Source organism: Coregonus lavaretus, assembly GCF_964263955.1.
Source record: "Coregonus lavaretus genome assembly, chromosome: 13".
In the NCBI taxonomy this organism is placed as follows: Eukaryota; Metazoa; Chordata; class Actinopteri; order Salmoniformes; family Salmonidae; genus Coregonus; species Coregonus lavaretus.
This window is the reverse complement of record NC_140000.1, coordinates 1237057-1252602: the sequence shown is the minus strand read 5'-3', so window position 1 is coordinate 1252602 and position 15546 is coordinate 1237057. Positions and strand designations below refer to the sequence as shown.

General features: G+C 44.8%; 1 protein-coding gene across 1 annotated transcript in view; it reads right to left on the bottom strand.

Moving 5' to 3' along the window:
- The window catches only part of LOC311139275 (thyroglobulin-like), a gene marked incomplete at both ends in the record, with an annotated part of 54650 nt that overhangs the window by 24708 nt on the left and 14396 nt on the right, over positions 1–15546 (bottom strand). The window contains 14 exons of the mRNA XM_084174162.1: positions 1410–1586; positions 1800–1934; positions 2762–2827; positions 3573–3716; positions 3914–3993; positions 4590–4701; positions 9711–9884; positions 10037–10174; positions 11723–11809; positions 12275–12472; positions 13155–13352; positions 13601–13709; positions 14348–14463; positions 14706–14828. Of these exons, the coding sequence (XP_084030288.1) occupies positions 1410–1586; positions 1800–1934; positions 2762–2827; positions 3573–3716; positions 3914–3993; positions 4590–4701; positions 9711–9884; positions 10037–10174; positions 11723–11809; positions 12275–12472; positions 13155–13352; positions 13601–13709; positions 14348–14463; positions 14706–14828 (1857 nt within the window). The remainder of the gene's footprint in view (positions 1–1409; positions 1587–1799; positions 1935–2761; positions 2828–3572; positions 3717–3913; positions 3994–4589; positions 4702–9710; positions 9885–10036; positions 10175–11722; positions 11810–12274; positions 12473–13154; positions 13353–13600; positions 13710–14347; positions 14464–14705; positions 14829–15546) is intronic.

The window sequence follows — 15546 nt, the reverse complement described above, 5'->3', positions numbered from 1 at the left end:
GTCTAGAGCAGGTAAAGACATGTCTTTCAGAACTCTCTGTGTCTAGAGCAGGTAAAGACATGTCTTTCAGAACTCTCTGTGTCTAGAGCAGGTAAAGACATGTCTTTCAGAACTCTCTGTGTCTAGAGCAGGTAAAGACATGTCTTTCAGAACTCTCTGTGTCTAGAGCAGGTAAAGACATGTCTTTCAGAACTCTCTGTGTCTAGAGCAGGTAAAGACATGTCTTTCAGAACTCTCTGTGTCTAGAGCAGGTAAAGACATGTCTTTCAGAACTCTCTGTGTCTAGAGCAGGTAAAGACATGTCTTTCAGAACTCTCTGTGTCTAGAGCAGGTAAAGACATGTCTTTCAGAACTCTCTGTGTCTAGAGCAGGTAAATACATGTCTTTCAGAACTCTCTGTGTCTAGAGCAGGTAAAGACATGTCTTTCAGAACTCTCTGTGTCTAGAGCAGGTAAAGACATGTCTTTCAGAACTCTCTGTGTCTAGAGCAGGTAAAGACATGTCTTTCAGAACTCTCTGTGTCTAGAGCAGGTAAAGACATGTCTTTCAGAACTCTCTGTGTCTAGAGCAGGTAAAGACATGTCTTTCAGAACTCCCTGTGTCTAGAGCAGGTAAAGACATGTCTTTCAGAACTCTCTGTGTCTAGAGCAGGTAAAGACATGTCTTTCAGAACTCTCTGTGTCTAGAGCAGGTAAAGACATGTCTTTCAGAACTCTCTGTGTCTAGAGCAGGTAAAGACATGTCTTTCAGAACTCTCTGTGTCTAGAGCAGGTAAAGACATGTCTTTCTATTTAGCCATTAGTCCTTTACCAGCTAAATTGACTGAGAATATATTCTATGAGAGAGGGCATACAGAAAGTGACCCAGGGTCAGGGGTCAGGGATGTATAGTGAGCCAGGGTCAGGGGTCAGGGATGTATAGTGAGCCAGGGTCAGGGGTCAGGGATGTATAGTGATCAGGGTCAGGGGTCAGGGATGTATAGTGAGCCAGGGTCAGGGGTCAGGGATGTATAGTGAGCCAGGGTCAGGGGTCTGGGATGTATAGTGAGACATGGGTTCAGGGGTCAGGGATGTATAGTGAGCCAGGGTCAGGGGTCAAGGATGTATAATGAGCCAGGGTCAGGGGTCAGGGATGTATAGTGAGCCAGGGTCAAGGGTCAGGGATGTATAGTGAGCCGGGGTCAGGGATGTATAGTGAGCCAGGGTCAGGGGTCAGGGATGTATAGTGAGCCAGGGTCAGGGGTCAGGGATGTATAGTGAGCCAGGGTCAGGGGTCTGGGATGTATAGTGAGCCAGGGTCAGGGGTCAGGGATGTATAGTGAGACATGGGTTCAGGGATGTATAGTGAGCCAGGGTCAGGGGTCAGGGATGTATAATGAGCCAGGGTCAGGGGTCAGGGATGTTGCCCACCTTTGTGGAGATAGACCTGGAGAGCTGACTCTCTGATGACCAGCCGACAGTCCTGACCTCCAGTGGTGGTGGTAGTGGAGGGGGCACAGGCCAGGGTGTCTGGGTAGAGGACACAGCGGACAGCCGATTCGGTCCGCTCCACTGACACCACAGCACAGGACTCAGCCTCCTCACACGCTGAGGGGAGACACACAGACAGAGTTTAACTGACAGGATAGGAGGAGAGTAGAGAGAGGTAGATACAATGATTGGGGCACAGATGAGGGGCACAGACAGGAGAGATCGAGGAGGAGCTTAAACCCCTCTTGCCGGGGGGGGGCATGTGTGGTCCTGATTTGGGGGCTTTGACCGTTAGACCAGACTCTGGCACATGATGAAGATGTTTCTCACCAGACAGACACCAGTCTCTGGTCCTGTCCAGGTCCTCAGCGATGTCTTTACTGATGTGAATAATGTCAAACGTGGAGACCGATGGATCCACCAGAGTAGAGGACGCATCAAGGAGTCTCCACTCACTCAAACTCACTGGCAGAGACACACACATCTTCATCAGCAGGGGATGCATTTAACACACTGCCTGCGTCTCAAACAGCACCCTATTCCCTATTTAGTGCACTACTTTTGACCAGGGCCCATAGTGCTCTGTTCAGAAGTAGTGTCCCACATAAGGAAAAGGGTGCCATATTAGCGATGCAGCCATTGAAATGTATTTTTAATGCCAAAATGACAGAGCTCTCTAAACATTCAATTACAACACTATCTTGTGTACTAGATACTAATGAGAGCAGTTGAAAGCCTGTACTGGAGCAGTTTGGAGACAGCCTCTCCTCTGTCTAATGGCCAGGTTTATAGCTACTGGGAGCTATGGAGGAAGTGTGTCTAACTAAAGGCTAAGTGGAAAAACACTGTGGCTTGTAAACATTTAAGCACGTCAGCACAATGAAAGCTCACAAAATAACCATGTTAGTTTGTCTCATTGATGGGAGGGGGGGGGGGGGGGGGGGGTTCCCTTTGAACACACACAAATGTGAAATGGGTTGTCGCCCAAATAGCACCCCATTCCCCATAATGCACTATTTCTTTTAAAAGAGACACATGGGCCCTGGTCAAAAGTAGCGCACTATATAGGGAATAGGGTGCCATTTGGGACACATCCAAAGACAGAAAGGCTGACGTGTTCTATTCAGACAGTTACAGAAGGACTCCAGCAGGAATAAACACACTTGTCTGTTCAATTGTAGCTGACGTATCAAACTAACAGTGTGATGTATTAGTACATTTGATCTAAATTCCTGAGGTGAAATATTCTTCAGGTTAGTAGCTGCTCTTCAGTTTAGTAACTGCACTCTTACCATTCTTTGAAGGAACACGTAGTTCGAAACGGGGGCACAATCGTGGAGATTTAGTCCACTGATTCACTGAGGGGAAGGGGGAACAACGGAAACATTTGACTCATTACGTAATCAATTCCTTAAATGATAAGAAAACAACTTGGCCAGTAAATGTGTCTGCTAGATCATGTGGCTCTGCAACACCAACTGCAGTAAATATTTATCACGGTCCTGCCTCAAATGGCACCCTAGTGGACGAAATAGAGACAGGGTGCCATTTAAAACAGAAACAAATGTGTTGGCTATAAACAGACTCTTAAGAACACAAATAATTACCACAGAGTCTAAGAATTTCTCAAAAAAGGTAAGGACAATTTCTAGTCTCTGCAATCCTTACCAGGTGACAAAATAGAAACCACAAAATGAGATCAACAGCTGAAGCATTATAACACATTTATCTGCTTAAATCAGCGAGCAGTGTCTCAAAGGGCACACTACTCCCCCAACGGGCTCTGGTCAAAAGTAGTGCACTATACAGAGAAGGTGCCATTCGGGACACACAGATTGTAACCAGGACAAAGGTGCAGTCACTATTTCCAGAAGTAAAAGTAACATTAAGACATCAAACATTAAAGGTAAGAGACAACTGAAGATGTTGGCCAGATGTTCTTCAAGATGTGTTTCATGCCTACTCACTGAGTAAGCTACCCTAAATGTGGTTGAGTTCCAAACTATTCCCCCTGTAGTGCACTACTTTTGAACAGGGCCCATAGGGAATAGGGTGCCATTTGAGAGCCACCCTGTACCTACTTATCCTCAGATATATACACACCTGGTTTCTCGTACCAGCCGAGCGGATACACCCCGGTTTCCACTTTGGAGGGGGTGCAGTCCTGAACTCTCCAGGTTGTCCTCTCACCTTCACCACACGTCTGGATGCCAAAGCTGTTCAGAGTCAGGCAGAGAATGTCTGATCCTGGATGGAGAGAGCACACACACACACACACACACACACACACACACACACACACACACACACACTTCAGAGTAAATATTTGTGTCTCCTTTGATTGTTTCCCTCTTCTCTCTTGCCCCTTGAACTTCGAATTTCTGAGCATTTGTCAGCAATGTAAAAACATCTCAGTGAATATCTTGACTGAAATAAAAACTGACCAGGTGACTGGGTGTCCCTGACGTATCCGATTCCACGGCAACACGGGTCTTCGTCACATCTCCGCTCACATTCACGGAACCTGTTACAAACACAAAGCAAACACACTGTTTTTTTTTTGGGGGGGGGAGGGAATCAAAACAGGAATTGATAAAGACATTAATGTCATTATCCTACTACTCATGCAGTAAAAAAATAAATTCCTGAAGAAGATTTCTGTGAAATATATTTTATTGGGGGTGGTGGTGGTACTGAGAGCAGAACCAGTGGGACCCAGGTAACACTGACCTATGGCTTGTTACCCCCAGAACCAGTGGGACCCAGGTAACACTGACCTATGGCTTGTTACCCCCAGAACCAATGGGACCCAGGTAACACTGACCTATGGCTTGTTACCCCCAGAACCAGTGGGACCCAGGTAACACTGCCCTAAGTCTTCTTACCCCCAGAACCAATGGGACCCAGGTAACACTGCCCTAAGGCCTCTTACCCCCAGAACCAGTGGGACCCAGGTAACACTGCCCTAAGGCTTCTTACCCGCAGAACCAATGGGACCCAGGTAACACTGCCCTAAGGCCTCTTACCCCCAGAACCAGTGGGACCCAGGTAACACTGCCCTAAGGCTTCTTACCCGCAGAACCAGTGGGACCCAGGTAACACTGCCCTAAGGCCTCTTACCCCTCAGTGATAGGCTTGGCACTCAGGTTGACACGGCTACGGACGGAATAAGACACCATCTTCTTAAAGGGAACACGGCTGTAGAAACTCTCCACACTTCCAGTCAGTTCAACTGTTAAAACACATCAGACAGACAGAACACCACAAATAAGCTGCTGAAATAATAGAACATGTCATTTATCTGGAGAGAACATGTGTGTGCTTGCTTCAGCTGTTTTAATGGAGATAAGTTGAACTAGTTTTAGAGGCTAATGTATTATAAAATGGTAGTGGGATAAGTTTAACAACCACTTCAGCACCACACTATGACATACAGACCAAGCACCTACCAGTGATCTCATCCCGCAACATGGCACCTTCCACCAACAGAAAGAACAACATCGTACCCTTTGCCTGACTGAGATCAATGTTTACCTTACCAGTATGATTCATTATGACTGGGCTACAGAACAGTACGCTGGCCAGGGTTACTGGGTCTGAGTGAATCTGGCTGTGACCTTGTAGTACAGGACGTACCAGAGAGAGCCCTGTTCCTGTCTGAACACTTCAGATGTCAACAGCCCAGAACCCTTTAATGAGAGGAAATTAGGGTTTAATGACACTTACACGTATGAGCAAATCGAGGAGAGACGTAGCTAGCTGTCTGCTTGGAAGATAATTTTATAGAGAGGGAAGCACAGTTTTGGACAATATGTTTCTGACTCATTACCATAAGGCCGAGCATTTTGGTCCGATGGGCATTTTCTATACGTACAACATGTCAGACAACAGGTCGCTGTTAAACGGGATGAGTTGGGGGCACTTGTGCTAATATTATGTGATCTTGACTTGATAAACTCCTGATCTTGACTTGACTTGATGACTCCTGAGTGGCGCAGTGGTCTAAGGCACTGCATCGCAGTGCTAACTGTGCCACTAGAGATCCTGGTTCGAATCCAGGCTCTGTCGCAGCCGGCCGCGACCGGGAGACTCATGGGCGGCGCACAAGTCGTCCAGGGTAGGGGAGGGAATGGCCGGCAGGGATGTAGCTCAGTTGATAGAGCATGGCGTTTGCAACGCCAGGGTTGTGGGTTCGATTCCCACGGGGGGCCAGTATAAAAAAAATATATGTATTCACTAACTGTAAGTCGCTCTGGATAAGAGCGTCTGCTAAATGACGTAAATGTAATAAAGTCTTCACTGACATGGCTAAGAGACTACATGTGACAGGTAGCAAATCATTTCCCTCAAACGGCAGGTAGCTTAGTGGTTAAGAGCGTTGTGCCAGTAACCGAAAGGTCGCTGGTTCTAATCCCCGAGACTAGGTGAAAAATCTGTTTGCTCCTGTAAGTCGCTCTGGATAAGAGCGTCTGCTAAATGACTAAAATGTAAACCAAATTTTCTTTCATTTTCCATCTGGTCTGCACCTATAAATGACTCCAGTACACCGGCGGCAGACTCACCTCAGAGTGAGAGAGAAGTGAGAGTATTATTATATCATTATGCATTATCCCCACCTCTCCTCCCCCTCCCCTCTCTGGCTCTAGTGATGGGGTAAGTCTAGACTCCTGTCAGAGGTGATTCATCATCTCATTACGGAGATACAAAATAAATCTACCAAGGCTTAGAAAAAGAAGACATTGTTATTCCTGGATGTAGTCACCAGTCTCTCAAGCATCTGTTCGTCTCTTCACTGCTTGTGTTTAGACTTGGAAATGTTTTCAAAGTTGTCTTGGAGGGAAAAAAATGACACTGGACAGGATTAATGCTCTGGACTGGAGTGTGGAGTGTGGAGTGTGGAGTGTGGAGTGTGGAGTGTGGAGTGTGGAATGTGGAGTGTGGAGTGTGATCCACTGTGTCAGTCTGGGTAGAGTTAGTTACTGGGCAGTGGAAGGACAGCAGCAGTGTTACATCATGTTCTACTGTCAGAGTGGCTAGAGCTCTATGACGATACAGACAGACCTGTAGAGAAGCTCTATGATAGACAGACAGACCTGTAGAGAAGCTCTATGATAGACAGACAGACCTGTAGAGAAGCTCTATGATACAGACAGACCTGTAGAAAAGCGCTATGACAGACAGACAGACCTGTAGAGAAGCTCTATGATAGACAGACAGACCTGTAGAGAAGCTCTATGATAGACAGACAGACCTGTAGAGAAGTCATAAAGCATGTGCAGATAGAGGTCAGGAGTAAAGAGGATATGTCCTGGGATAGCCCCTGTTTAGGCTCGCGGACATGTGTGTATCACAGGAGGTTGGTGGCACCTTAATTGGGGAGGACGGGCTCATGGTAATGTCTGGAGTGGAATGGGTGGAATGGTATCAAATACATCAAAAATGGTTTCCAGGTGTCTGATGCCATTCCATTTGCGCCGTTTCGGCCATTATTATGAGCAGCCTCCTGTAGTGTGTATATTACAACTGTCTGTATTCAGAGCTGCAGACATCTTTAAGAGCAGCAGAGATGACATGCAGCTGTCATAACATAATCTGTCTGTATTCAGAGCTGCAGCGATCTTTAAGAGCAGCAGAGATGACATGCAGCTGTCATAACCGAATATGTCTGTACATGTTATTGTACTGATAGATGAGACGAGACACATTTATGCAAACGACTATCCCCAATAATATGAATTGGAAGAAGAACTTTCTGATCATTGCAAACAAAGCATGTTCATCTACACTCACTTCCTGGAAGCCTTTGGGGCCGTAGGCGTTGGCAATTTATCTGATCGGCCTTTTAGCCAATCAGCTAGTGGCACATCTGCTGCTGGAGTTAACAAGGGAGAAATAAAGGAACCTCAATTGTTTTGGGCCGTAAGGGAAGAGAGAGAGAGAGAGAGAGAGAGAGAGAGTGTGTGTGTGTGTGTGTGTGTGTGTGTGTGTAATAATGTTCCTCTTCCAGTACTGATGTTGCAGTGGGTATGCTCCCCTGCAGATATCAAAGGGTTCTTTATAATGATCTCCCCAGACAGTCATTGGTTCCACAGAGTCATGTTTATGGGGAAACCTCCACCTGCCGTACACCTCAGCAAGCATATTAAACAACTTCTATTAAGGTGAAGGTATTATTGAGTTAGCTAGCTGTTTTCAATACAACAGATGCACAAAGCACCATTAAGAAAGATATGCAACCCAGTGGAAAATCATACGGCTTGTATTGATCCACAACAGGGATAATTCTGTTTCACTGCTGCTGTTAAGATCAGAATGACAAGAGCTCTGGGTTATGGGCAAATGAATAGTCTGACAGCAGAGAGAGAGGGGGAGGGAAAAGGAGAGATGGGGAGGGAGGGAGAGAGAGGGGGAGGGAAAAGGAGAGATGGGGAGGAAGGGAGAGAGAGGGAGTGGAAGGGAGAGAGGGGGAGGGAGAGAGGGGGAGGGGGAGGGAGAGGAAGAGAGGGGAAGAGAGGGAGGGAGAGAGAGAAATGAGAGAAAGCAGATGCTCTCCAGAGAGCTTTATTTAACATGTTCTCCAGAGAGCTGTATTTAACATGCTCTCCAGAGAGCTGTATTTAACTTGTTCTCCAGAGAGCTGTATTTAACATGTTCTCCAGGGAACTGTATTTAACATGTTCTCCAGAGAGCTGTATTTAACATGTTCTCCAGAGAGCTGTATTTAACATGTTCTCCAGGGAACTGTATTTAACATGTTCTCCAGAGAGCTGTATTTAACATGCTCTCCAGAGAGCTGTATTTAACTTGTTCTCCAGAGAGCTGTATTTAACATGTTCTCCAGGGAACTGTATTTAACATGTTCTCCAGAGAGCTGTATTTAACATGTTCTCCAGAGAGCTGTATTTAACATGTTCTCCAGAGAGCTGTATTTAACATGTTCTCCAGAGAGCTGTATTTAACTTAACGGTGCACTCAGGTTAGCTGTGGCCACCAGTAGGACCATCGGATGTTCCCAAATGGCCATACGGCTCTGGTCCAAAGTAGTGCACTACATAGGGAATAGGGTGCCATTTGAATCACAGCATCTGACACAGATGACTCACTTACGGCACAACATACTAAACATACAGAGAATTCTGAAGAAGTCGGTGCTACTCTGTTGGTGGTATGCATTATGCACATAAACACAGACAGGAAACCTTAAAAACCGTATTTTGTAAACTTGCCAATTCACACAAGCTGAGAGATAACAGCAAGAGACAGTAACCTCAACAGAGAAGAGCGGTTCACTTTCAACAGCAACTAAATGGACACCCTGGTTTGTGTAACCTTGGAAAGGCAGCCTGCTGTCGTCTGAGCCCGAGCAGGATCACGCTACCATCATTACTCACAGGTCTACTTTCTCAACCGCAGAGCTGCTCAAGTGTAAGTCTGTGTCCCAAATGACAATCTATTCCGTACATAATGCAGTACTGTTAATGAGAGCCATATGAGCCCAGGTCAAAAGTAGTGCATTATATATAGGGAATAGGGTGCCATTTGGGTCGCAACCTAAATAAGGACTTTTTTCTCTCTCTATCAAAGGCGTGATCTCCCCGATCTAACAACATCCTCTCTGTTCCCTCTTCTAAGAGACAGAGCCTGTCTCAAATGGAACCCTATTCCCTTTATAGTGCACTACTTTTGATTAGGCCCCATAGGGATCTGGTCAAAAGTAGTACACTATATAGGAAATGGGGTGCCATTTGGGACCCACCCAGAGCCTAGCAGTGGCAGTCGTCCTAACTTCTGATATACAGCCTGTTGACCTGTTGCTAGGAACAACAAGACCAAAACAAGCCTAGAATCACAAACAGCGAGGCTGCTGGGATTCCAACTTCAACAGTCATTATAAAGTAGAGGGGAAGGACGCGAGGACAACACTAGTAACGGTTGGGCTTCATGTTCAGACGATCGATAATAGTTTTGGATTGATAATAACCTGTGTAGTAATATCAAGTCCGTAGCTGTTTTTCTAACTGAGTAAAGTGACAGTGAGTAATTTCTCTAAATGTTTTAAATAGAAGCCTCTTAAATTAACCATTCATTTGCTTTCAGGGTACTTCGGCTAACCTCCCTTAACCCATATCTACAGTATAAATACTCATCCATAGAATGACATACAGAACTTTAATAGGATCTCTGTGGACTCACCGTCCTTGGTGTGTGAGGTGTGGGCTTGCTGGAGTTATAAGGACTCACCCTTCTTGGTGTGAGCAGTGTGGGGTTGCTGGGGGAGCACAGGGCTGCAGGCCTGTCTCAGGGGTTTGTCGTAGGCCCCACACACCTGGGTGTCTGGGTACAGTGTGCAGGTAAAGTACACTGAGCTCTCATCTCTCACATCAGCCACGTGACACAGCTCCTCCTCCTCACAGCCTGAAACACACAGCGCAAACACATGATACTCACATTATAGACCTGCTAAAGATTAAGGCCATATGATAGTAGTGGGAAAACGACTACGATGTTCAGTGTATGAAATTCAACAGCTTTTGGAACAGGCAAGACATGAAGCTGATATATCCTACGTTTCAGACACCACAGCTGAGCCTCCTGTGCAGAGAACTGATGTTTGAAGATCCAGTATTGCAGGCTGGGGATGTCCCGTTCAGAGTCCACAACAACAGCACTGCTGTCCAGGGACACAAACGTCTCCTTCACTGCATCTATGTGATGTGACAGAAAGTTAGTTTAGGTTTTGTCCCTAATTCTAGTAGAGATAAGAAGGCTAAACTAACCTGACAGAAGGACTTTGGGGGCTTGTTGTGGGAGGACACTGCTACAGGCTGGGGAGGTCTTGGAACGAGTGGTCATGTCAGACTCTGAAATATGGATCATTTTAGCATGTGAGAAGGATAACAAGACAATCCAGTAATGTTTATTCAGAAGTACAGTACCGGTCAAAAGTTTGGACACACCTACTCATTCAAGGGTTTTTCTTTATTTTTTTACTATTTTCTACATTGTAGAATAATAGTGAAGACATCAAAACTATGAAATAACACATATGGAATCATGTAGTAACCAAAAAAGTGTTAAACAAATCAAAATATATTTTATATTTGAGATTCTTCAAAGTAGCCACCCTTTGACTTGATGACAGCTTTGCACACTCTTGGCATTCTTTCAACCAGCTTCATGAGGTAGTCACCTGAAATGCATTTCAATTAACAGGTGTGCCTTCTTAAAAGTTAATTTGTGGAATTACCAGCCTCAGAAATCTGCAATTAACTGCACCTCAGATTGCAGCCCAAATAAATGCTTCAGAGTTCAAGTAATAGACACATCTCAACATCAACTGTTCAGAGGAGACTGCGTGAATCATGCATTCATGGTTGAATTGCTGCAAAGAAACCACTACTAAAGGACACCAATAATAAGAAGAGACTTGCTTGGGCCAAGAAACACGAGCAATGGACATTAGACCGGTGGAAATCTGTCCTTTTGTCTGATGAATCCAAATTTGAGATTTCTGGTTCCAACCGCCGTGTCTTTGTGAGACAGTACGTGAACGGATTATCTCTGTATGTGTGGTTCCCACTGTGAAGCATGGAGGAGGAGGTGTGATGGTGTGGGGTGCTTTGCTGGTGACACTGTCAGTGATTTATTTAGAATTCAAGGCACACTTAACCAGCATGGCTACCACAGCGTTCTGCAGCGATACGCCATCCCATCTGGTTTGCGCTTAGTGGGACTATCATTTGTTTTTCAACAGGACAATGACCCAAAACACACCTCCAGGCTGTGTAAGGGCTATTTGACCAAGAAGGAGAGTGATGGAGTGCTGCATCAGATGACCTGGCCTCCACAATCCCCCGACCTCAACCCAATTGAGATGGTTTGGGATGAGTTGAACCGCAGAGTGAAGGAAAAGCAGCAAACAAGTGCTCAGCATATGTGGGAACTCCTTCAAGACTGTTGGAAAAGCATTCCTCATGAAGCTGGTTAAGAAAATGCCAAGCTGTCATCAAGGCAAAGGGGGGCTACTTTGAAGAATCTCAAATATAAAATATATTTTGATTTGTTTAAAACTATTTTGGTTACTACATGATTCCATATGTGTTATTTCACAGTAGAAAATTGTAAAAATAAAGAAAAACCCTTGAATGAGTAGGTGTGTCCACATGTTTGACTGGTACTGTACATTGTTTTATACATCTATAATAATAATAATAATAATAATACATCTGTATAAGGAATAGAATGTATAATACCATTCCAGAGGTAAATGCCTTGGAACCCAATAACGGTGGCCTGGTAGTCAGTGTTGTTCTTGCTTGATGTTGGCAGAGCTGTATCGGCTGTAAGAGAAACATACCGACCATTAAATCACTTCATAACCACATAGTTACAGAGTAGAGTAACACTTCATAACCACATAGTTACAGAGTAGAGTAACACTTCATAACCACATAGTTACAGAGTAGAGTAACACTTCATAACCACATAGTTACAGAGTAGAGTAACACTTCATAACCACATAGTTACAGAGTAGAGTAACACTTCATAACCACATAGTTACAGAGTAGAGTAACACTTCATAACCACATAGTTACAGAGTAGAGTAACACTTCATAACCACATAGTTACAGAGTAGAGTAACACTTCATAACCACATAGAGTATAGTAAGATGATCTATTCATCCTATACTGTACAGGCCGGTTTCCTGCCTAGTCTTTCCTCCAATGGAGATTCTTCATTGAGCTTCCTTTTAAGTCCAGGACTTGGTTTAATCTGTGTCTGGGAAACTGTCCTTAAATATTACGGTAATAGTCTAGGTAGATATCCTTACTGATGGTGAAGTCTTGTCCTCCAAAGTTAAAGAGGAACTGTTTCTGCAGTTTATTGTAGGTGACTCCAGCCCCACAGATTCTGTTAGCCTTGGCCAGGCCAGACACGTCCCAGTCTGCCTCACTGCATAGCAACATGTCTGGGTAGCTCAGCAGACCACACATAATGGTACCTGGATGAAAAGAGAGAGAGAGAGAGAGGTAGAGAGACAGAGAGAGAGAGAGAGAGAGAGAGAGAGAGAGAGAGAGAGAGGAGATAGAGAGCTGTGGTATATCAGACCATATACCACGGGTATGACAAAACATGTATTTTTACTGCTCTAATTACGTTGGTAACCATTTTATAATAGCAATAAGGCACCTCAGGGGTTTGTAATATATGGCCAATATACCACGGCTAAGGGCTGTGTCCAGGCACTCCACGTTGCATCGTCCCTAAGAACAGCCCTTAGCCGTGGTATATTGGCCATATACCACACCCCCTCGGGCCTTATTGCTTAAATATCCAATCTATTGGAAATTGGCTAAGAATCAATAAGTGCATCTATAAGTGGTGGTCCTCTGTAGCTCAATTGGTAGAGCATGGCGCTTGTAACGCCAGGGTAGTGGGTTCGATCCCCTGGACCACCCATACGTAAAAATGTATGCAACACATGACTGTAAGTCGTTTTGGATAAAAGCGTCTGCTAAATGGCATATTATAAGCTTCCTCACTAAGCAGCATTACACAACGTGGTTCTGGATGCTGTCTTCACATATGGCATAGCCTTTTTAGCTTGGTCAGTTTGTGCTCTGGTCCACTCCATTGATGTCTTGGCATGACAAGGATTTGGCATTCAGGCTAGAGCATTTTACCTCCATTGAGAACGTTCTGGTTGAGGATGAAGCCATCACAGCAGGTGTTCCGGGTACACTCGTCCTGACAGAAACGATGGACGTCGGTCAGAGTGGTTCCTTCAGCTGCGAACACCATGGTACGGTACACACCAGAACTGGCCTTACGGAAACTCAGCCTTTCAAAGGTCTTCTGGGCCTTAGTGGTGAATTCATGACCTATGACACAGAGGGAGGCTGATTCTCATGGTTTGGTAGAGAAATAGACCGTAAGAGCAGCCGCATTTGAAGCAGGAAAAAAACAAATAGATTCATGTCTGATTGTACAGTAGATGAATTCCTTATTCTATTGAGGGGGTTAGAGAGAGGACGTCATGGACTGATAAGAGAGGGGAGCACAAAGAAGTGGATGGACGTTGTGGATTTCAGTGGTCACTTTATAAGAGGACAGTAAGCTCATACTGAACCTTTCTTCCTGATGACCGTGACGTTCTGTCTGTCAGCCCCGTTCACCTTCAGAGAACAGCTCAGGCTCTGGAACATATCAGCACCTGGATTTCCCAGGAACCCTTTGGTCTGGGAATCACAAGGAAAGGGACACTTGAAAAAGTTATAACACATCAAATGGAAACGGCAGTTGCAACTTCAGTTACAGCTAACAGTTTAGAACACATTTTACATTTTTACATTTTTAGTCATTTAGCAGACGCTCTTATCCAGAGCGACTTACAGGAGCAATTAGGGTTAAGTGCCTTGCTTAAGGGCACATCGACAGATTATTCACCTAGTCGGCTCGGGGATTAGAACCAGTGACCTTTCGGTTACTGGCACTGCGCTCTTAACCACTAAGCTACCTGCCGCCACACATCAAACCTATTATGTCAATTTCGTTGTTGATTTGTTCTGGAATTAATTATTTACTATAATACAATAACAACATTTCTAAGAGATTATAGTCATGTTCCTCATTTGATTAGATGAACCCTAATGACCCTGGAACCTCTTCTATCTCCTGTTGTGTGAATCAGTTGTCCAGAGCCAGCAGTGTGGGTGATGCCTGATGAAAGCACCGTATAGAACAGAATAACATAGCATAGGTTGTTTCCCAAATGGTACCCTACACCCTTTCTAGCGCACTATATAAGAAATAGGGTGCCATTTGTGACGAGCCCGTAGCGTAGAGGGAGACAAAGACAGATTGTGGACGTCCATACTTCCTCAGAGGTTTCACACTGGATGTTAGCAGCGTCGGTGCTGTAGAGTTCACAGCGAGTTTGTCCTTCTTCTGGGTAAAGGACAATGTAAAGGCAAGCCTGGACCTGGGCACAAGCTGGGGATTGACACAAACATCACCAATGTTTTACACTAGTGGTTTTGGTATATAAACACTTTTAGTGCGTCCGAAATAGCACCCGATTCCCTGTCTAGTGTACGACCTTTGACCAGGGTCCATAGGCCTGTAGTAAAAAGTAGTACACTATACAGGGAATCAGGCGACATTTGTGACACATCCTTCTATTATGGAAAGGCTATTATTTTATTTTTTTTATCAACTTTTCACAGTGACCTCACCTGACACACACGTCCTGAGTTGGTTCTCCATGGCCATGTCTGATGTCTCTGAGCTGAGGACAACATAGTCTTCTGCTGCTAGCGAGAACGCTGATCTGGGAACTGTCTCAAACCTCTCCAGAACTGCAAAAGGAGAAAGGGAAATATTAGGATACACAACAACGGAAATCCAAGAAATGAAGGTGGCTTGACGCACAAAAATAGCCAAACTCTTGCTTACACAACAACTTGACATTGCTCTAGCACTTCAGTCATTCGTGCACTGTATAAATATAGCACTTGGAGTAATATGAGTTGGACCATCTGTTCCGTTTAGTTTTTTTTTGGAATAAAAAGTACAAGAAAGGATGCAACTTTGAACTCTTGACTAAGAGTATAGCAGCACTGCCAGAGGTCACACACAAGTTTAAAAAAACAAACACTTAACTTCAGTTGTCAGTGCTTAAAATCCTAATAACATTGTTGAGCATGATTCTTAGGTTTAGTCCCTCTATAGGGATCCTCAGACAGAACCTAAATCACAGGAAGTGCTCCAACTGGCACCCTATTCCCTATACAGTACACTACTTTTGACCACAGCCCAATGGGCCTTGGTCAAAAGTAGTGCACTACATAGGAAATAGGGTGCCATTTGGGATGCATACAGTGTGACTCAGGTATCTGTTGATGTTTCAGCCATGTGTTAAAACACTGGTCCATAAAAATAGCTCAAATAGACCCGAGTCACCTGACTAAGACCTTCATGCTCAAACTATTGTTTGTTTCCAGTCCACAGAGACAATACATGAACTTTCTGGGGCAGCAATACAAGATACTCCTTGTTCTTAAAACGCTGGCCCAG